At 41.3% G+C, this 22,991-nt stretch overlaps 1 protein-coding gene across 22 annotated transcripts in view; it reads left to right on the top strand.

Moving 5' to 3' along the window:
- Positions 1-22,991, top strand: part of MICAL2 (microtubule associated monooxygenase, calponin and LIM domain containing 2) — a 185,209-nt gene that overhangs the window by 120,937 nt on the left and 41,281 nt on the right. For 12 of the 22 annotated variants that reach the window (XR_014519398.1, XR_014519399.1, XR_014519403.1 and 9 more), the window contains 7 exons: positions 749-856; positions 1,415-1,501; positions 3,043-3,229; positions 3,964-4,052; positions 4,749-4,848; positions 9,329-9,381; positions 11,429-11,664. Coding sequence is in view for 16 of the 22 variants with exons in the window: in XM_083476263.1 (XP_083332389.1) it covers positions 749-856; positions 1,415-1,501; positions 3,043-3,229; positions 3,964-4,052; positions 4,749-4,848; positions 9,329-9,369 (612 nt within the window). In the remaining 6 variants the exon portion in view is untranslated. Of the gene's footprint in view, positions 1-748; positions 857-1,414; positions 1,502-3,042; positions 3,230-3,963; positions 4,053-4,748; positions 7,713-9,328; positions 9,382-10,406; positions 11,665-22,991 lie in introns of those variants that run through there. The other 10 variants (XR_014519401.1, XM_083476270.1, XM_083476272.1 and 7 more) reach the window with 6 other exon arrangements.

Below are 22,991 nucleotides of genomic sequence, written 5' to 3'. Positions count from 1 at the left end.
ATAGAAAGAATAAGGCAAGTCTGAGGTAGTCTACAGATACCTCCAGCGTAATTACAACATTGGTTTGGTGCTGCCGAAATCTGAGAAAATCCCATTTTGTACATGGGCATGTGGCATTCAGAAGTCAGGTGCAATTAGAAACTTTACTTATGTCTTATTGACAAGAGAAATTAACAAGAGTTCAGATGATACAATAAAAATCCAAACACAGCAGTAATTAGCATACTATTGTCTGTTCTCAAAAAAACCTTCTTTTGTTAGTATTTATTTCTGTCAACAACATAGTATGTTTTGCACCGTAATTATTGCAAAGGAAAACGATCATCTGTGGATGAGATAGTAATCAAACAAGATTTTGCTGTTCCCTGCTCCATGCCTGCTCATTCATACAAGCCTGGATCTGTTTCTACAAGCTTTGATCGATTTCCATAAGTATTTGTGGAGAACTAATTGAAGACATTATCGTATGCTAACAACTTTAGACCAGAATTTTTGCATTGCTAAACGAAAAGCATAGGCGGTGTGGCAGAAGTGGGGAGAATTGTGCTTTATAGTGCATGAAATTGCTCACAGCTCTTCTAGCTGCCTGTGTGCCTTTCAAAACTTCAAGCTCGCTTATCACTGCTTTGTTATGTGTCTTGTCTGTCGTCTTGTTTCTTTCCCCCCCTTAAACTGTATTCTCACGTTCATTCTGTGCCTCCCATCTTTTCTCTCCCCCTTTTTCCTCCGCTTCGTTGCTGGATGGTAGATGACTGTAGGGAAAGTGTCACGTGGAATAGGGGCCGTGGCGGAAGTTCTTGTCAATCTGTACATGAATGATCACAGGCCCAGTCCATTGTCCAACGCTTTGCAACCGGTAAGGTTTAAACCCACAAATACTTGAATTTGTGCCAAGTTTATTTCTTACTTTACCTGCAGTGCATTTTAAGAGCCACATTTCTGGGCATGTCCTTATACCTTTTCAGGGGTGTGTGTGTGTGTGTGTGTGTGTGTGTGTGTACACCCACACTTTGTCACACTGAGGATGTGTTACGGTGAAGATGCACCTGTTCATGCATTTATTGCTTGTAGCTAAAGCACAGCATAGGCTTTGGTTAAGTGTAATAATAGCTATGCAGTTTATAAGGGGCCATGATTAATCTGGAGTGGCTTTTCAAGCAAAGTCTGGGACCCGAAGGTGCCTGGGCATGGGGGTGTGTTTAAACATCAGTTTTCCATGTCTGGGGAGGGAGACTGCTGCTCAGAACAAAAAAGAACCAGTCCCACTGGTTGTGTTTAAGTCCATGTGCACACATCCAGGGACTCACTCACTAGATGCTAGCTAATATTCATAAATGCTGCTGTTGAAGCTTATGCATTTTTTTCCTTCTTAAATTGTTGCATCAAACTTATTAGAACGTTTTGTTGCATTCAGAGCGAATCTTTGGATGGAGGTGCAGCTGCTGCTTTCCCTTCTTCTCCTACCTCTCAAGCTTTGTCTTCTACTGCTCAAACCTGTCAGGTACCACAGAAAAGTACTGGTGCACGTGGTGTGTCCTCAGAATAGCAAGAAAAGCTATTGTGGGGGGTGGGTGAGATCCCATGTTGTACGGGGGTTCCGCCTTCCTCTTCTCCCCACATCCTTGCACCCACATCGGTTCTGGATGGTTCCCAACCTTCTGTAGCAGATTTAGGAGGCACGGGGGGTGCAAGGGGAGGAGAGAAAGGGGAACCCCTCATTTGTGCAAACAGGGGTCAACTGCACAAGTAGGATTTCCTGTGTGTGTTGGCCTTGAAATGTATTCTGTCCATAGTCTTTTTGTTTTTAAAGACTTTTTAAGGTATCAATCAGATGGATTCTGAGTTTATTTATTTTTAAGATTTCTCTTGTATGTTGCTGGTATTTAACTTGCTTCAATATACACATCAAACAAAATTTAGATAAAGATAAACAGTGCCCCAAAACAAGTAATTTCTGCAGTAAACCTTAATATTTATAAAAAGGCAATTTTCAACATTATTTTCACTGCTTAATCATAGGACATAGAGCTACTTGGAAATTCAGTGACTTCCATCTGTCCATATTTTGGTGTGCTTTTTCTTTTCTCCCTTTCCCCCGTCTTTCTGTTTTCTTAAGTGTTCCTGCAATAGATCACAGGTGCTGTTTTATTAGGAGACAGAAGCCATTGAGCATTCTAAAACATGAATGTGTTTATTCACTTAAATATACATGAATGGGTGGAACCAAATGTTATGCGTACATTTACAGAGAACCTAAGTGTGTAGTGTGGATAACAATGTTCACATTTAGCATGGGTTATAATAAAATTGTGAAGACCAGTGTAAGACAGGGATGGAGAACTTGTGACCCTCCCAATGTTGATGAACTCAGCAAGTAAGGCCAATAGTCAGAGGTGATAGGTGTTGAAGTTCAGCTGTGTCTGGGTACATGTTCCCTATCCCTTCTATAAGATCAGCTCCTCACATTGGCTGCAGTCCAGCCCCGCTAAGATCAATGGAGGTTTTGCTGTTGGATTACACCCATTCCGTGTTGAAGTCATTAGAAAATTCCTGTGAGTCACGCCCATACTTACAAAGAAGTTTCAAAGATTAGGAACGAATACATTAGATTGGCTTTCCCATGCTCTATATAGTGCAGCACCCCAAAAGCATTCTCCATGGATCCTGGAATGTGTCTGCCAAGTTAGCACTATTTCCTTTAGGTGTTCCACACGGCGTTTGGAGTTTTCCTTGCCTGTTGAGGGAGGCATGCACAACTTGTTGGCTGTCAAGTGAAGTAAAGACCAACCAACTGTGTATTGAGACTTGCTAGGTGCTTTCTACCCCTCTTGTTTTTGCAATAAGGATGTAATAAAAACTAAACTTACCATGCCTTGATGCGCCATACATATCCACAAAAGACCTGTTATCCAACTGACTTTGGGCTGCTGCAGGTGCCTCTCCTCTGCTCTCTTTTTATAATCTAGTAGGGTATTTAATCAAGCTGTTACATTTATGCTGTACCGTACAAATCTTACAAACGCTTGTTAATATTATTTGCAGGGTTCTTTGAAGAAAGTATTTCCGCAGTCAGTAGGTGGGAGCGACATTTGCTGTTTCTGTCAAAAGAGGGTGTATGTCATGGAGCGCCTGAGTGCAGAAGGCCGCTTTTTCCACCGAGAATGCTTCAGATGTGCCATATGTGCTACAACTCTCCGCCTAGCAACGTATGCCTTTGATGCAGAAGAAGGTAATTAGGAAGTGGAATACGATAGTTAGGATTTCTGATGTGTAATATGCAACTGGCATATTTCAGCCTCTTCTTGCTCACAAATGCTAGAATCAACCAGATAGTGAAGGCGGTTCTCACCTGGAATTGAGAGGTGTCAAAAATCCGATGTTTTCCAAATTGTGTTGTTGTTTTTTTGCTGCCTTATTCTTGCAGATGACGTCTAGTGTAAATGACATCCTTGACCTATGCCAGTATGACAGAGATCTGGTTCACATGATTTCTCTCCCCACCCCCCACCCTGCCAGCCTAGAAATAGGTGGGGAGCGATCACATAAACCACAACACTTCACTATGAAAACTTTGCTGCGGTGCATAAAGAAAGCACTAAGGCTTAATTTCGATTGAAGCAAAAATTCAGCCAGAATGCCTTATATAGCATGAATGTGCCCTGTTCTACAGATAAACAGGCTAAGCTGCAGAAGCTTGCTTGGTCATCCTCTGTTTATTGTGTGAGATAAAACTGACAGGGGAGTTAAAGAAATAACGTTAATAGAAATTAAGCAGGTACAAGATAGAAAGCACACTTTTCTTCAGAGGATATAAAGACATTCTCCCTGAAGCCCAAATCAAGAAAGATGCAGTGTATGCACAGCACCTGTGGCTTCTGTCACTGTTCATTTCCAAATGGAATTAAGTGATTAGTAGAGAGAGAAAGCAAACAATGTCATTCCTCCTGTCCTTGTGTTTTCCAGGTAAATTTTACTGCAAGCTTCATTTTGCACAGTGTAAAACAAATAACAAGCACAGAAAAAGAAGAGTTATGGTAAAGAATCATGAAAAGGTATGTGTAATGGTCCAGAGTTTGTGTAGTTCCACTGATCTGCCAAAGCCTGGCAGTGAGTGGACAAGGCATGCTAAGAATTATAAATTCCATCTCAATGAAAGTGATAAGCCTAAGTCATGCAGTTCAAGTGTCTTGTGGAACCCAAGTGATCTGATCCATTTATGTACCAGGCAGTCACTTTGTAGAGGACACTGTTCTGGAGGTGTGGGTATATGATTTGTGGTAGTCCAAAGCTTGTTGCTTCATATTTTAATTTATTTGCTTCTAGATATTCTGGCTACTGCTGGAATGGTTATATAATTATGGTATATTGAAGCATGCCCAAACTTACAGTTTGGCACACATTATATGGGTGTAGATGCCATGGTTCATGTGGGAGCTGCCGCAGGAGGATGGCCAGTGGTCATTTTGGAAACTGGCTTCTGCAGACTTGTGTCAACCTGCGCACGATGTCTGCTCAACTTTTTTTTCTCATTCCAAACCATGTCTTCCATATAATCCAAGTGGAAATTGCTGTTACCGACTTCCATTGGAAGGTCATTACTACTATGGGAACAATGTCCTCCTTAAGTTTGCAGCAATGTTAGCTACCTGCTAGGTTTCCATTTGTTTTCTAGCTGTTCCTTGAAAGAAACTTTCTTACGTTTGGGGAGATGATGATGGCACAATGTTAAGCTGAGTGTCTCTTTAAAGGAGGAAGCAAAACCGTGGCGGCAAGAAGAGCCCATGTCTTCAGAAACCAGCCCAGAAAATGCTTTTGCTGCAGGCGGCAGCTCAGAAGACCGGTCCCCAGGTATCCTGCCTTCATTCTTTAGGAAAACGCTAAGCTGGCCTCTTAAGGTGACAAGGGATCTGCTTGACCTTCCAAGACGCCTCTCTAACTGGATGCATGGTTTCCTGCACGCTGCCAGACTTCATTTCAGGGACAATGCATACAACTATACCTACTTGTATGAACTCCTAAGCTTCAATATGCCATTCCTTTTTGCGCTTCAGGAGTTACTTGGCCATATTTACCGGGAAGCGGAGCTGTCCTATGAGAACATGCTTGAACTGGTGAAAAAATTCTTCAGGGTTTAAAGTTCTTCTGAATCTTTTTTTTTTTTTTTTTTTTTTGGTCGTGCCTTTCAGATTTCCAAAACTAACAGCCTTCTCTGATTACATGTGTACGCACAAGCAAAGATATTTCAATTTAGTATGTGCTTTAAATGAGCCCAAAGCTCTACTTGATAACCATGGTGCAATTCTTTAGATCATTTCAAACTTCTTTTGGATCACAAAAGTCAGTGTCCAGACACATTTCCAAACCATGGAAAATATATGAAGGATGTTTTTATAGGTTAAAAAAAAACCACTGGTTCTATTTCCAGTTATGACCAGATATTCCTCTGAGTTTACATTTTATTATCCTTATTTTAAAGACTGTGAAAGACGGTCCTTTCAGACATTTCTAGGCCAACAGCAAAAGCTGTCTGTCTTTTTGAAAACTGAATATGGCACATACTTCATTTCCTCCCTTGCCCCTCTTGCTTTAACTCTGCTATGGGGCTGCGAATTTGTTCACATGTGTAGATTTTTTTTAAGTGAAAAAATATGTATTACTAGCCCATATATTTTCATTGACTTCTCTTTGGTATACTCTGTAAACACTGGGCATTTCCTGTTATTTTTATGAATAAATTCAAAGAGCAAATGTTAGACATTAGTTAATTACAATCAGTTCAGAGAAAAGTATAGCACTTGCCTATATTTATTTATCCAAATTGTGAGGTATGTCATAGTATATACCATGAGAGATGACTTATAGCTAATATTGATGAGGCATATCTTTTGTGTTTATAAGCCCCCTTCCTCCCCCCCCCCATGCCCCTGACAATTTTAGATATGTTAGAATTATTAATATGTGAAATTAACACACATTTGAGAGATTCTGGTATCCACTTCATGATACACTTACAAAATGTTTTCAAGCTTTAGCAAAACCCAAAGAACTTAGGATGCAACTCTGGGGGATTTGAATGAGGACTGGGTGCCAACATGCGCTCAGAGTTATCCCCGTCGGTTCAAATAGTCACATACTTTTAAAGCCATACTTGACTAAAACAAGATTTTGAATCTGTTTTGCCATTATGACGGTTTACAGAAGATATATGTGGTATACACTTAAGCACATAACTACTTGGTACTTACGATCCAAGAACAATATCTTTTTGTTACAACTTGCCACTCTGAGGTCATTGTAGCACAGTGGTAGAATTCATGTTTTGCATACAGAATGTCCTGGTTCAATCCTCTGGTATCTACAGCTGGCTAAGACAGAATTCTTCCTGAACCACTAGAGAGACATTATGTAGGCAATACTGAACCAGATAAGTCAATGATCTAACTTGGCAATAAACAACTTCCTATGGTTGACCTTTCTCTGTGTACCCGCTGTGTTGCGATCTTACATTTCTGCTACTTCAGAGACCGGGTATGCTAAGAAATTAGTATTATAAACACTTTGCAACATTTATTTCTAAGTAGAGTTTAGCATGGCAAGTGTATACAGTGAGGTTTCTGACACTCTTGTTGACCACTTGACAATATTTTGATGAGCTCATTACTTTCTAATGCAGTTTGATGCAATGTGGGAAACGGCCATTAAAAAGAAATAAAGTTTCACTGCATGATTGCAAGGCCTTGTAGGTGCTTGACATCCTGCGGATATAACAGCTGCTAGTTTTTTAAAAAAACAGCAACCATTTTGGTTTTCGTTGACAGAAAGATAGGTTGTCTTTCTGTGGATTATCAATTGCCTGAGTTTTATTCACTTTGGGGAATGACAAAAATGGATGGATACCTACTTGCCATTAAATATATACATTTGCCTTCATGAAAAACCCTGATTTTATACTTGCATAGAACCATGCATGACTTTAAATTTCATGTTTTCTTAAAAGAGCCACTTGGTACATTGTATTGATGGGTTCCTCCCCCCTAATCTTCCATTCCATTTTACACCTCAATCCTAATCAGACTATGATGGAAGAAGGTCCCATTTGTGGAGTGAAACTTTTAAGGTTTAATACAAAGCACACTTAACTTGAAAGTACGTAAGCTCAGTTTAAAATGAATTGGGAAGTAAAGAAGTTACGGGCTGCAGTCATTCTTATTTATAGTGCAGTCCTTTACATGTCTATTTTGAAGTAAGCCTCGCTGAATTCAATGGGGCTTTTCTTCCAGGTAAGTGGTTATAGGATTGCGCACTTAGCCTTTGATTCTTACTGCACTGCCATTAAGGATTTGTTTACGGGCATGAATTTGTGTAGGCCTGTTGGGTTTGGAAGGAAATGGTTGTATTTAGTTTTGTCACTTGCTCCTTTTAGTTAAAAAGTGAGCTATTTGGCACACAGAGTAGCCACAGAAAGTCTCTTTAAAACTCATGCACATGCTGTTTTCCGGCTTGAGGCCAGCCATTCCAATTCATTCACTGCTGTGTGCAGCACTCGGCATTTTGTGTGTCACCACAAACACTCAGGGAGAGAAAACGTCATGATTTTCAGTTGTTTCCTATGCACCCAAACATTTGTCAATCACCTTTACAGCAACAACAAGATGCAGAAGTAATTGGAAGCCCAAGTACCTAGCACTTCCTGGTTTCATTACATCTCAAGTGTCTGAGCAGTCTCTGAGCTAAAAGAAAATAAGGGGGTGGGATTGCTTCAATCTGCAAATCGTAATACTTTTTGAAAAAGACAACTCTACCTGTTCAGTTGTGAGGTCACTAATATCCTTAATGCTGATTAAAGTGTAGATCAACCTTTAAGACCCCTTGACAACTGTTCATGTAAGGCAGGATTCTTACTCTTACTCTTAAATTTATTACCCACCCTTCACCTACAGGTCCCAGAGTGGGTTACAAGACTGTTAAAATTCAGACGTAAAAACCCCCATTAAAATACTACGTTCATGAGACTAGGGTGAGTCCTGAGAACACAGATCTCTGGTGTCAAAGGCCAGTGCAAAGAAGTGTGTCTTCAGTATATGGTGCCCTCCAGATGTTGTGGATTACATTTGCCATATCCAACCATTGGCCATTCTGGCTGGGGGGGGGAGGTATGGGAGTTGTAGTTCACAACAGGAACAGGGAAGTTACAGGGAACCAGGCAGAGAGCCTTCTCGGTAGTGGCGCTCACCCTGTGGAATGCCCTCCCATGAGATGTCAAGGAGATAAATAACTATAAGACATCTGAAGTTTTTAATGTTTGATGTTTTATTATGCTTTTATATTTGTTTGAAGCCTCACAGATTGGGCAACCCAGTCAGGTGCACAGGGTAGAAATAATAAAGTTATTATTATTATCTGGAGGGTACCACATAATCTACCCAAATGCAACTCTATGCAGTTAATGAAAATTAATGGTGTTGTGTTTTTTAAAGCATGCACCCTGAGAATAGTGTTATAGTAGGAACTGTAATATATGATTTTCAGCATATATTAATATAATATATGATTTTCATGATTTTCAGCATAATGGGTTGCTGTAAAGAGCAGAAAGGGTTAAGAATTAAACCTAAGATTAGCAACATCTCAAGCAAATCAGATTTTGACAAGAGTGTACCATATAACTGCTTAGTTATACGTACAGTAACTTGCACTAGCATTTTAAAACTATCAGTGAACTTGGAAGGGGTCTCACATTGCTGGTAGACAATTTTGCCTCGTTATCCATTCACTTTTGGTCATAAAAAACTTGGATAATCAAAATTTCTGGGTCATGCACTTCACCACTTCAGGAGGCCACAGTTTTCTTGGTGCAGTGTTTGGCATCGTGATGATCACATGTCCACCCAAACCCGTGTGGTGTTTGATCACTTTGGTGCTTCTGAGTCAGCTGCATATTAACCTAGAAGCAATGCAGCTTTGAAGATGGGTTTGGAAAACAAAGGGGGCTCCATATGTGGTCAATGTGTGTCCAAAGTCTTGCTCAGATAAACTGAGTCATGTTTACTTTATGTCAAGGTGATGGTTCAGAGTCACACTCATTTTCAAAAAGAGATTTGAAACAACAGAGGGTCTTCTGTAACTGCTATATATTTGATACTTGAAATGTAGCTGATAATTGTTGTTAAATATTCTTCTTTTTATCAATGAAGGCAGGCAATTTCATTTCGGCATACTTTTCTCTACTTTGCAATGTTAGATTGTGTCTAGCAATCTTTTCTTTCAAAGGCTTTATTGTTAGCTAGTTTTGACTATCTTCTTTCCCAATCTCTTACCTTGTCTTTAGTTCATTTCAACATTCCAGTGCTACATCCTCTCATTGGCTGAACCATTTCTGCTGTAAGATGATTGTACTGTTTTGCTATCATTTTTTGAGTGTTGTGACTAATCCCTAATATTTTCTGCCAATGTTACAAAGGCCATTTGAAGTAGTTTGTGTGCTAACTAAAAGAGAAGTTTCTGCGTTATCATTTAACCTGCCTTGTAGTTGACAATTTGGTAAAAAACCATATGGTTTATTTTTATCCCTTTCCCCATAATTTCTCTCATCTATCTGCATGTATGTTGGGTGGATTTTTTTTTTTTTTTTACGTTTTATTAAAGCTATTTTCTATTTTCAGTAGAAAAAGATTAAGTGTGCAAGGAAGGGTTTGAGTCTGCTTGGCTCTCACTAAACTATAGTTCTAACTATAGTAAATACTAGAAGAGAATAGTAAATTACCGTATTTTTTGCACCATAACACTCACTTTTTTCCTCCTAGAAAGTAAGGGGAAATGTCTGTGCGTGTTATGGAGGGAATGCCTATGGGTGGCATGCCTACGGATTTTCCTCCTCTAAAAACTACGTGCGTGTTATGGTTGGGTGCGTGTTATAGAGCGAAAAATACGGTATATTCTAGCTGTACAGACTACTTTTAAAGGCTCAGAACCAAAAGTAATTTAGAAGTGCGTAGGTATTAAATGTATTCATTTGATAAGCAAGTAAGACATTTCAGAGTCCTAAGTGTTTCGAAACAAAACCTTAAAATGTGAATCCTTAATTGTTTCTAACATCAAACTGCAAATGCAAGGTTACCTGTAATATCTGTAAGTCACCTTGAGTCCCGTCATAGAAGAAGGCAGGGTATAAATAAATCTTAATAGTAAGAAGAATGTTGCTGTATCACCAGGATAATGTTACTGTATGCTGGTGCATCTGTTGAAATATACCATTCAAAGCACTTCCATGCTAATGCAGTACAGGCGATGACCGTTTAGTATGGGGGTTCCATTCCTGGCCCCCACACGTGTCAGCAGAGCAGGCATAAATACGCCCCAGCCCATTTGCCATGCCCCCCTTCTGCCCCCGTTCTTCCCTCTTCCAGGTCCAAAAGGACCCGCTTGTTGGCAATTGGGCGTCATTTGGACGTGCCTGAAATGGCCGCCACATGTATGTATTTTTCTTAGGGTGCACCCATGCCACTGACTTTGCTGCCTGGTTAAACTTCTATGATTAGCCAAGTGTAGCTTTGCAAACAGCAAGAATTTGCAAGCCATGTCTGAGACATGCTAAGAATTTGGCCAAGCAAGAAAATGGCTGCTAAAACTCCTGTGTCAAGAAAGGAGATGGAGGAGAACTTTCACTCTTCACTGACCTCACTGACTTGCTTATAGCAAAGGCAGTGCCCAGCCATCAGTGTCTTGAGGTGAGATAGTTCTGTCAGAGAAGCTCCACCCAATTCCAGATCTACACATGTTAAACTTCTTGTGTTGTCATTAGCACCTATGGGACAATGCCTGTGACATGATTCTCAGAGCCCCAACACCCTGTGAGAAAGGGTGACTATTTAGACACTTGAGCATGTAGCCATTTTTAAAGATTGGAAAAAATGCAGGGTTTGCCATTTCTGACAATAATGTGCTGATACTCCAATATTTTTCTCAAAATACTACGTTCTTCCTCTGTCCTATGCTGGACCATACAATTCTTTTGAGTCGTTCTTAGAAAGGGCATTCCCCCCCCCCCATGGGAAAGCTTTCTCTTGCATAATCACGTTACTATTGCAGGAAAGCAACTACTTGTACAGTAGGACTAAGGGAGATGCTTCTCCTGTTCAGAAAAAAATGATATATCTAGTACTTAAGCAGTAGATTCTGCTCTTAAACTATCCAAAGCACTGGGGGGGGGGGGAATTCACTTAGAGAACTGATGGATCTTGTTTTCTAAATTTCATTTCTCACCGCCACCCAAATGAAAGGTTGTGAAAGAGTATCTACATTTCTTAACAGCATGATTCTTGTTTGCTGTGACTAACTTAAACTCCTTGCATGTTTCATCAATGGGATTTCTGATGGCAAAGTCTCTATCTCTGTTTCTTGCTATACTTTATTCTTTTTTCTGTTGCAGAGCCTTCATTTCTTAAACAATGCCAATGAGGATTCTGTCCCTCTTCTACTCATTTCAGACTTTTGATTTATTTAATTTTTTTGCCTCTGAAACTTAACTGAGCATTTTTATTAGGGTGTTTTCTTTCTTTTTTTCTAAAATAAATAAAACTATCACATGGAAATTTGTATTTTGCACACGGTGAATGTTTAACTTTTTAGTCTGGCTGTAAACAAATAAATGTAGTTCTCTATAAACATGATTGTTTCCTTTCTTCCTTTGAAAACAAACTGCTCTGACGAGGTACCGTTTCAAACTCTGCCGCTGTTTGGGTTCTCATATGATGGAAATCATGCTCTACTTTGTATTTTCCTACTTCATGGTTCAGGGGTTTGAGGCACTTGGTGCCCTCTAGATGTTTTTGGACTCAAAACTCCCATCAGCCCCCGCCAGCAAGACAAGCGGTTGTGGTTGATGGGAGTTGGAGTTCAACATCCATGCTGTAGCTCAAAGGCATTAAAAATGTTGCTGAATGGTAACATTTTAGAATGCGGCTCAAAAACCTAGAAACTGCAAACCTTCATTAAGCATGAAACATGCTCACTTGCCTTTTGCAGTTCATCCTCTGGGTCTTGAGAACATCTTTATTGCTGCATTTTCATTTTGTTTTGTGGAAGCACATCTTTCTCTCTCTAATCGGGGAGAAATATTGTTTCAAATGACACAATTTTAATCTGTTTGGAAACAAGCCTCCAGTGCTCATTGTGAACCCAAGATAGAAAGAACTTGATTAGTCTTAGCCGTGGTTACGGTGAGTACTGATGTAATACTAAACTGTGGTTACGGACAGTGGGAGAAAATATGTGTAGTGGAATGAAATATAGGCTCCAGAAGGGAGCACTTGAAAAGTGTACCCTGTGGACATAGTCCAGTCTCTACTGTTGGTAGATCACTTGGAACACCAGGGCGTGTTTGTACTCTGCCAAGAAGAAACAAGGCCCATCTCCCTTTCATCTGACCACAAAACCTTCTCCACCCTAGCAGACCAATGCCTAGCACCTGGACATTGCTATGTGCTGCTGAGAATATCCCCTGGAGATTTGCCTACCTTTACAGAGAAATGAAGGTGTCAACATTCCTAAATTGTGAATTGCCTTGGTGCTACGGAGGGAATATATTTGGCTGCAGATGGTGGATGCAAAGGTACTGTTCACTGGTCTGAATTGTGCTGGAAATCTTGCTCCAAGTTTGCTTCCTCTTGGCCTAACTCGAGTCCCAGTTCAGAGGCTCAGAGATACTACACCATGCTGGTTTCTGTGGGCCAGTTTCTCCACAACTACACCAGTTACCATTGGGGGGGGGGAATGGAACTGAGCCGCCTCAGCTGCCCTTCTGAGATCAGGCAACACCTTAACTTTACTGCTAAAACATTCCTGTTTAGACAAGCCTACCCAGATATTTAGAAAGTTGAGCTTATTTTAAACCGCTGTAGTATTTTAACTTTTTGTATGTTTTAGAGCAGGGTTGTAAACTTTTCTTGGTTTTACTGCTTTATCTTTTGTAAAAACTGCCTTTTACAAAGAAGCGGTGTATAAATTTTATGAAACGAATGAATAAATCTCTGAAGTGATACTTGGGAGGGGCAGAGAAATCATGTTGGAAGGAGCTGCACTTTTCTCTGAGGCTGTTCCCCTCTCAAGCAGTTGGTTAATTTCAGCGGGAGGAAGGGGAGCAAATTCCTTTTGGGTTCTCCCTTTCGGATTAGTCTACTCTTTTAAAAGCAGGGTTTTGCCAAGTATTTCTGCTATAAGGCAGTGGCAGACAACCCATGACTCCAGATGCTGCTGGACTCCAGTTCCCATTAAACCCAGGCAACATGGTCAATGGTCAGATATAAAGGGAGTTTTGTTATTTGGTTTCTAATCTAAGGAAGTTGGATCCTGGTCTTCAGTCAAACAGGCTCCCAGGGTGGCTTATGGGTCACTTAAAAAAGAAGAGACAGTTGTACTCTAGCAGCATCTAGATCAGGCATAGGCAAACTCCGCCCTCCAGATGTTTTGGGACTACAGTGGTGCCTCGCAAGACGAAAAGAATTCGTTCCGTGAGTCTTTTCGTCTTGCGATGTTTTTCGTCTTGCGAAGCACGGTCCGTCGCAACTGCGCCTCTTCAAGCGGCTTTTAAAAAAAGTGCAAGACGTTTTCGTCTTGCGAAGCAAGCCCATAGGGAAATTCGTCTAACGAAGCAACACAAAAACGGAAAACCCTTTCGTCTAGCAAGTTTTTCGTCTTGCGAGGCATTTGTCTTGCGAGGCACCACTGTACAAGTCCCATCATCCCTAGCTAACAGGACCAGTGGTCAGGGATGACGGGAGTTGTAGTCCCAAAACATCTGAAGGGCCAAGTTTGCCTATGCCTGATCTAGATAACCCAAGGTTCTCCACTGCTGCAAAGGTGTCAGTAATAAATCCCACCCTTTCCTCAGGGCTCTCCTTGTTGGTTCCAATCCCTGATATGCAAATGATTCATACCCTATTATCTTTTTGTGTAGTTCCCCAATCAATCCCTACTGACAGTCTACTCGCTCCCAAACCACTTATTGAAATCAGCTGTGCTAGAGCAAGAAGCAATTGAACATCTGGATGACTTTATCAAAGTTATAATTCATAAGCCCTGACTAGACCACACTGTAGATAACTCTTGTATACATTGGATTTCTTTCCATAACTATTTTCTCCCCCTTTCCCTTGTCTGTGAAACACTCCACCCTAAACCTTTGCTTACATAAACATAGAAGCTCTTGGACAGTTGGAAGTGAACTTGGAGAATTTGGGAGGTATATGCATTTTGCCTTTATAAATAACCACAAGCACTTTCAGCAGGAACCAGCCTTATTACTGTTCCGCCTTCAAATGCCTCAATGTCTTCTTTATTATTACATTCCTTTTCCTGTCTTTTGATCCCAAGGAGCCCCAAGGTGACTTTAAGAGTTCAGAAGTAACAATAAAGTTGTATTGAGAATTAATACACCACCACTTCTCGGCACACAATAATAAACTATAGCTATGTGTGCCTTGGTATTGAAGTTAAGTACCGTATCTTATTCTTTCACACAGGCTATCTGCTCAGTATTACTTGAAAAACTTGCCATCTCCCTCTTGTCTCTTAAATTGCTTTCCAAACAGAACTTTGAGTGCCCAAGCGTTTTATGCTTGGTTCTCATATTTCATGTGTTTTTAATACAAGATTTCCCAGAGTTTCTTTTAATTTAATCACAAATCGCATGGAGCAGCTTTTAAGGGCCTTTACAGTGGTGCCTCGCAAGACGAAATTAATTCGTTCCACGAGTTTTGTCGTCTTGCGATTTTTTTCGTCTTGCGAAGCACGTGTCAGGAAAGTTTTGGAAAAGCTTCAAAAATCACCAAAGTCTTTAAAAACCTCAAAAAAGGCTACCACACCACGTTCTATCAGTTGCTCCTCGAAGTCAAGTCGCAATTGTATTAACGGTGTTAAGAAAAAGGAAACAAACTTGCAAGACATTTCCGTCTTGCGAAGCAAGCCCATAGGGAAAATCGTCTTGCGAAGTAAGTCAAAAAACCAAAAACCCTTTCGTCTAGCGAGTTTTTTGTCTTGCGAGGCATTCATCTTGCGAGGTACCACTGTATTTCAGTTCTCCATAAATTTCTGGTGCTCTTCCTGTTAATATCTTTGGTGCCCTCTGAGGTCTGGGTGGCCACTTTAGTCCTCTTTTCTTTCTTTTTTTACTGATCCATTTCCTTCCTGCCAAAGGGCCACATGAATTATGCATAAAATTTGCATATGCTGATATATGTATATGCATGGATTCAAATTTTAAGATAATCACTATAAGTTATTACTATAATTAAGCAGAAATGCAATATACTTCACCATAATATGTTGTCATGCCCCACTGCTTTTGAGATTTCTAAGGCATTTGGCTGATCACAACTACACACCGAGTGTACTGGACTAGACAGCTGCTGCCTAAGACCACAAGCAGAGTGCAAGGCAGAAGTTGAATCTGGTGCCCCAGTAGTGAACCACCCATTTGGCCCCAGATTTGCTATTGCAACAAAACAGCATTGTCTCAGTTTCCTGGAAGGAAGCTTACTCACACCAGCTTGCCTTCTGAGTATGGCAGAGGCAGAGTGTCGGAGACTCAAAACACTAAAACACTCATTTAATTCCACCTGCCTAACAGAAGGCGAGCCAGTTCATTTCCCATCCAAATTAATCCTCTAATAAATATACTTTGATTCATCCATGAATGGTATCAAATTAAATTACAAATTAATATCTCGCCCAGATCAGTTAATCTTCAATTAATTCACCCACAACTAATTTTCTGTGCAAGTTCTGCTCCAAATCTATTCCTCTTCACTTAATTTTGCTATTTGTTGTTCATGTATTTCCCTAAAGTAAAAGCCTTCCCAGATCACCCAAAAGCAATTTGTTGTTTTTTAAAAAGAATTCTTTGTGTTAGAGAAGAAAAAGATCCAAGCTCTTACAGCAGCATTGTACAGAGAACAAGAATAGTGGCTTAAACAAAAGTTTCCTCAGTGATGCTTTGAGACAGAAGCCATGTTCAGTTAATTATCTACAAAGTAGTATTGTTATAAGTTCAACACATCTGTTGGTTTTTGCATGTGTGCCTACTACCTATGTGGTCCTCTAAAACCTGCCTTCTATAGTGGTGCTTGCTATACTATATAATAATAATAATAATAGTAATACTAATAATAATAGTAATATTTTTATACCCCACTCATCTAGCTGGGTTTCCTCAGCCACTCTGGGTGGCTCCCAACAGAATATTATAAACACGATAAAAGATCAGACATTAAAAACTTCCCTAAACAGGGTTGCCTTCAGATGTCTTTTAAAAGTCAGATACAGTGGTACCTCGCGTTAAGTACTTAATTTGTTCCGGAGGCCCGTACTTAACCTGAAACTGTTCTTAACCTGAAACACCACTTTAGCTAATGGGGCCTCCTGCTGTTGCCGCACCGCCGGAGCACAATTTCTGTTCTCATCCTGAAGCAAAGTTCTTAACCTGAAGCCCTATTTCTGGGTTAGCGGAGTCTGTAACCTGAAGCGTATGTAACCTGAAGCGTATGTAACCCGAGGTACCACTGTAGTTATTTATTTCCTTGACATCTGATGGGAGGGCGCTCCACAGGGCGGCCGCCGCTACCGAGAAGTCCCTCTGCCACATGAAAAAATCACTTCCACCATGGGCCCACAAGCCAGAGCAAGACCCTTGGATCATGCTGCAGAGTCCCAAGTTAGAGACCCCTTGCGTGTTACATTGTCAATGAGTTTTGGTGTTCCTATAGTGTTGAGTGATGTGGCTAAACTGACATTTCTCGGTCCAGTAATGATTGATGGCTCTTCATTGGCTTCTTATCATGCACTGGCTGTAACGGCCTTGGACGCTGCAGTTCTATGCTTGTTAGGCTGTGACAGCAGCTATTAACGTCCCAGACTAGCATAGATTGCTCTGATGATTATGTATAATTGTTGTGTCTGAATGAAAGCAGCACGTTAAGTGTGTGATTATTTATCCTCCTTCACTCCGGCTTCTAATAACACTTTGATAAATGGCTGCTGTTTAGGAAATGTTTAAATTTTTTGCTGTGAACGCTTCTTCTGTTTTAGAGTGGCTGGTGTCTACTATGTATTCAAGAGGAAAGGACCCTCATCTAAGGGAATTCCCCACTCCAGCCTCTTGTGCCTAAATCTTCACCTAAGAGTTGGGGGCAGCACCCAAAAAAAGAGAGAAAGAAATGGGAGGGGGAGAGTCAATAGTTCGCAGATTGGGCCTGCCAATTTTTATGGGTTAGACTTTGAGTGAACTAATTGCACAGCGGTGAAGGTTTTTAGAGTATCTTTTCGCCCCTGATTCTCTGCATTCTCACCTGCATAAACATATCTAGAGTTACAAACCACAAGTGTTCCTTCAAATTGCAATAAGGTAAGTAGATGCTTCCCTCCCATTGTAAACAAGCTGGGCGAAGTTTTACATCCAAATCGAGGTACCCCTGGGCAGTGGGCCAGCAGGGGCTAGCCAAGGATGGAAGCATTCCTAAAAATGGGGCAAGGGGGAGCTCAGCCAACCCACAGTCATTCTTTCCCAACCATTCTTCTTCTAGCGGAGCTGCTTCAGATATTTGAAGGGAGGAGGGGACGCGATTTCAGTGGTGCCCACCTCTGCTGGGCTTGATCTTTCTCCTTGTCCTGTCACTTGATAGGGATCTGGGCAGCTGGTCTGATTCTGCGCACAGCTCTGCTGCCGTCACATGCAGTTTAGCCCTAAAAGAAGGGTGGTTTGGTCCTCCGCCCGACTGTGGGCTTCTCTCAAGGTTGGGCAGTGTCCAACTCCTTGGTGTCGAGAAACTGCTTTGAAAACATCTATGGGAAGCCAGTGCTTTGAAATGGGGAGGATAATGTCAGCCTCGTTAGATGTGTACACTTGGGGCCAGCATAACACTTCTTGAGTTTCCAATTCTTTCCCCCCACTCTTCTTTTTTGTAAACAGAATCAGGCAAATAGGAAGTACGGTAACGTTCGGCAGGTCTCTGTGGAGTCTTGATTCCCGACCCTTGTCTGACATTAAAAATACAGCTAAAAAGCTACTTTTCCCTCATTGTGGCATGCTATGAAATTAACTTTTATGGCAATATGCTGGTTCAGAGACCGCCAAGCTATTTGGGCCCAGGGGCTCATTTGGAAATTGGATAAAATTACATGAGCAACACACACACACACACACACACACACACACAGCAACAAAGTACATGCTACAACTGTGTTGGGTGCCAAAAACTGTTGCTTTCAAGCCTCTTTCATCAAACAGAGGGGGGACATTCCCCAATGGGCGCCAGGGAATGTCTCTGCGGGTGCCATGGGTGTAGCCAAGGGGGAGCAAGGAAGGGCAGCTGCCCCCACTAAATCAATAAAAATACATAGCTAACTGAGGTTTTGCACCCCTAACAAAAGGGCTGCCCCACATCCTGGCTATGCCCATGGGGGCACCTGTGTGCCCACAAGCACATTAACAACCCCCTGTACTGGTATTGCTCATCGTTGTGTAATGTACTTACTTCGCTTCTGTTAGAGTCCTAGGCAATGCTGTACAGCTGTTTTCTGAGTTATCACTTAATTACCATTACAAGGTTTCTAGAAAGATCAGAACCTGGGGGGAAGAGAATGTGACAAATGAATTAGGAAGGTAAACATTGGCCATCTGTTGAACAGCTCTTAGAAGAAGAAGAAATTCTACTTCTACAACCAAACCTGTAAATAAGAATCCAGAGATTCTGGTGAGAAATGTGCTGTCGTGGGGATATTTTCCTCCCTCTATCAACAGAAAAATAGGATGCCTTGATTTTATGCTCAGTCTTTCCTGTCTTCAAGTGCTAGTTAAAACATTAGATTACAAGAAAGGAATATTAAAGGGTCATTTAGGGGTGGTTGTCTTTTTCTTGTCAGTGCTCAATTACTGTGGAGTAACACAAGCTAAGGAGGTGGTAAGTGGGCTTGTATGTTTGGCTTTTCTAGTTCCAGTTGGCTGGCACTCTAGGATCAGATATTCTTGGAATATGCCATCTGGCAAACTGGCAAACACCCTGACCACGATTAAGCGACCGGTTTGGCTTGCAAAGTTCCACTCAAGGATTAACGCCTTCTATCTTCGCAGCATGCCTGTATCCTCCAGGGTATAGTAAGCAGCATTTCTGGCAAGAGATGAATATGAACCGCTATTCATCCTGCAGCCTATCCTAGAGATCTTTAGCTGAGAGAACTGGAAAATGAAAGGCAATTCCTAATTTTTACTGTGCGTGTGTGTGAACAGGTGTCCCATTGGACACAAAAGTGGCTCGATATTTTGGATACGGTGGAGCGAATGCCTTCTTTTCTTTTCGCCTCTTATTGTCAATTTATACTGGTAGATAAATCTGCAGTTTTAAGTCCTCTTATCTGTAAGCAGCTGGCCATTTGAATGAAGGTTTTATTCCAGCCAAAACAATAAAATTTGCTTCCAGCCCCTCTCTCCATTTCCCTGAAAAGTTGCACCAAGTCTTTTCACTGACAGGAAAGGGAGTTTCTCCCCCTAGTGCTAATTTCTGCATGGGCTGGGGTGTGTGGAATAGACAAATTGTGCACACATTGTGGTTGGGGCGGGAAGTGTTAAACCTCCCCTCCTCATCTGCTATGATCTTGATAGAAATTGTGCCTGACATTTAATTTACCAATCACAGTGCATGTGATTTAATCACATTGTTAACATGTAGTGTAGTTAGGCCCTTAGGAAGGCTTTCCCCCTTACATTGATCTTAAGCAACCATCTGGCCAAGTTTTGAGATTTTAGTGCAAAGCAGAAAATTCCACAAATAGTGGCAAAAGTCTCTCAAGGCAGTCTCTCAAGCACTCTGGGCAGTGTAATCTACGCTGGCCTTTTTGTGGGATTTGATGTACGGCCACGTGATAGGAAGGGACTGGCTGTGAGATGCTGTGTTGAAGTCTCCAGTAGGGATGGGCAAATGTCAATGTTGGTTTCTCTCAGTTTCTGTTATTTCTAATCTCAATTTCTATTTGCCACTTTCAACACCAGTTTTGCATTTCTCTTCCCCTCCCCAAGACTCCATGAAAATTGTTCAGTAGTTTAGTGCACTTTTCTCCTACCTATACATACTTTTGCAAGCAAATTCCTCTTATGCAATGCATTTTTGTAGATTCAACTGGGCCAGATTCAACTAAGTTGTGCTAGCGGAAGTCAGCGCAATAAGCCGTACTCATGCAATGGGACTCCCTGCTTCTCCTCTCCCCACATACACCTGTGCCCTCCCCAAATTGGCTTAAAAGGATTAGGAGACACAGAGACACACCCCAGAACAGCATGAGGAGAGTGGAGAGGAGAAATTGTTTCATCGGGGAAGCAGAAATGATCTCCTTTGGGTGGTGTTGAATTCTACCCTTTAGTTGTTTGGAGAACTCTATCGCAAAATTTAGACAAGTGTGAATTTTGAAGGATATCTGTGTTTTCAGTTGATATATTAGTTCATGAAGTACCAATTATCTAGGTTTAGATTAAAATGTGAATAGAACTGAATTGATTCCCCCCATCCCTAGTTTCTAGGAATTGAATTAATATATTTCTGGGACTACTTGTGTAGAAGAGAACAACATTCCTGAGTTTATTTTGATTTTGTTTTTACCTCAATATATGTATTTTTTATTTTAAATATTCCTTTTCCTTTCAACAGCTGGACCTAAGGGCAACTGGCTGTCATCCAGATTAATAGCCAATTTGATTTATTGTTGTTGCTGTGTTTCATGTAGATAAGGATTTCAGATCTTTGCAGGATCCAACCCTTTGTTTAAGTTGGCTAAGTTGCAATGTTTACAGGAACCCAGCATCTGTTCCATGAGAACTGCAGTTCCCCTTGCTTGGTGTATTCCGCAAGTGTTTAGCTTGAATCTCCTGGCTCTTCCAGAGCAATGCCTTGAGGGTGAAATTCTTAATGGAATAAGGTTGGACTAAAGATTTGAAAAAGTAGGTTGTTTTCTCAACATGAAAGGGACATAAATCTGGAACCTCTTCAGATGTTATTGGGACTTAGGTTGCAATCCTTACCCCCACATACCCAACTGAATTTGAAATAACTCCTCAGGAAACAAAGTTCCATAGTTGTGCTGGTATTTCTATAGGCCTATCTGCCTCCAATGAAACTTACTCATGAAGGAAAACGTGAAAAAAGTCAGGTTAATTATTAGTTCACTCCGTTCTTTTCCTGCTTCTGTGTTTCCACTGTCAGCTGTATTGTCCATCTTTGATTGGGTCTGCATAGAATATTGAGGCTCTCTATTTTTCCTAAAAGGAGGAGGTTGTGTCGTGATCTCTTGACGCAGCTAACAGAACTTTGCTTTGGTTAGAACACCTGGGTAGCAAAACATACCTTCTTCTCTTTGAACAAAAACTCCTATATTGTGGCCTGACGGTGTGACAATGGTGGAAAGGAATCACCAAACAAAACCTCCCGGTTGAGTAGACACTTCCCCCCACCCCCAAAGCCCCTTCATAATAATAATGCTCTGTTATGGTGTAGCATCATTCCAGGAGTGTTTTAGGTGCAGAAAAGAAAAGGGTGCCCAGTCATCCATCACTGAAAAGAGGCAATACGCTTGTGAATACCAGTTGCTGTGAATCGCAGGTGAACAGAGTGCTCTTGTCAAAATAAAAAAATTCCTTCCAGTAGCACCTTAAAGACCAACTAAGTTAGTTCTTGGTATGAGCTTTCGTGTGCGTGCACACTTCTTCAGATACACAGAGAGTGCTCTTGTGTTCAGGATATTCTTATGTTCCTTATGAGTTGTGCTATAACAACAACAGCAACAACTTTTTTTCCAAGAGCAGCAAGGTTGTCAGTAACAAGAGGCATCTCCCCCACCCCTGAAATAGTGTCAAAATACAGTGGTACCTCGTTCTGGAGGTCTGTTTTTAACCTGAAACTGTTCTTAACCTGAGGTACCACTTTAGCTAATGGGGCCTCCCACTGCTGCCGTGCGATTTCTGTTCTCATCCTGAGGTAAGGTTCTTAACCCGAGTTACTACTTCCGGGTTAGCAGAGTCTGTAACCTGAAGTGTCTGTAACCTGAGGTACCACTGTATCCTCCTCCATCCTTGCCTTCATAGTGAGATCGCAAATGACGGGGGGGGGGCAATAGCAGCATTTTATCCCAGCCCTGTTGCAGCCTCTTCACTCAGTGTTCTGGCGGTTCTGCAAAGTGCTCAAAGTGATCTGCTTCCATATTTCATGCTGCCACAGAAGAGTCACAAACTGCATTTTTTCCAGTGCAGCAAAACATTGCTTTGCAACTATCCTTTTGATGGGAACAAAATATGGTGCCTCTTTCAGTCCCCTATCCTGCTCCAGCTTGTTCTGTACAAGGGAACATTTTGCGCTGTGATTCGTTGTTGTTGGGTGCGCTTGGCTTCTTTTCAGCCTTTTCAGTGTAAAGTAAGCAAAGCTTGTGCGTTAGCAACAGGAAAACAGTGGAGACCTCAACCCAGGGGATGAACAAGTGCCTTAGAAACCAGTTGAGTTGATGTTCAAAGCAGACAGAATGTACTTTCCAGTTTCAAACTGAATCACATGTGCAAAGAAGAATAAAAATCCTATGAATACTGCCATTCTTCGACAGCCTGGCACCTTCCAGCTGTTTTGAACTACAACTCACATCAGCCCCAGCCAGCACACCTGTAACATAGGAATCTATACTGACTTTGGTTGAGGGGAGTTGTAGTCTAGAAAAGCTGGAGGGCGCCAGGTTGAGGAAGCCTGCTTATACAGATACATCCTGTCTGACTTATACAAGTCTCTGTTGCAAGTCTCCTGATATACAGTTTTGCCTCCAATGGAATGGGGCTCATTCACTTTAGGTTACATGTATGAGGATTCCTTCCTTTCCTGCTTTCCAATGTTAATGGAGAAGTGTCATTAGCAGTCAGTATAATGCATACAAGGAGCACAAAGGAAACGTTTCTTCTCCACAAACCTAGAAAG

This window comes from Podarcis liolepis, assembly GCF_965112155.1.
Source record: "Podarcis liolepis genome assembly, chromosome: 1".
In the NCBI taxonomy this organism is placed as follows: Eukaryota; Metazoa; Chordata; class Lepidosauria; order Squamata; family Lacertidae; genus Podarcis; species Podarcis liolepis.
Note: the sequence above shows the minus strand (reverse complement) of the source record. Positions and strands in the feature narration are given on the sequence as shown.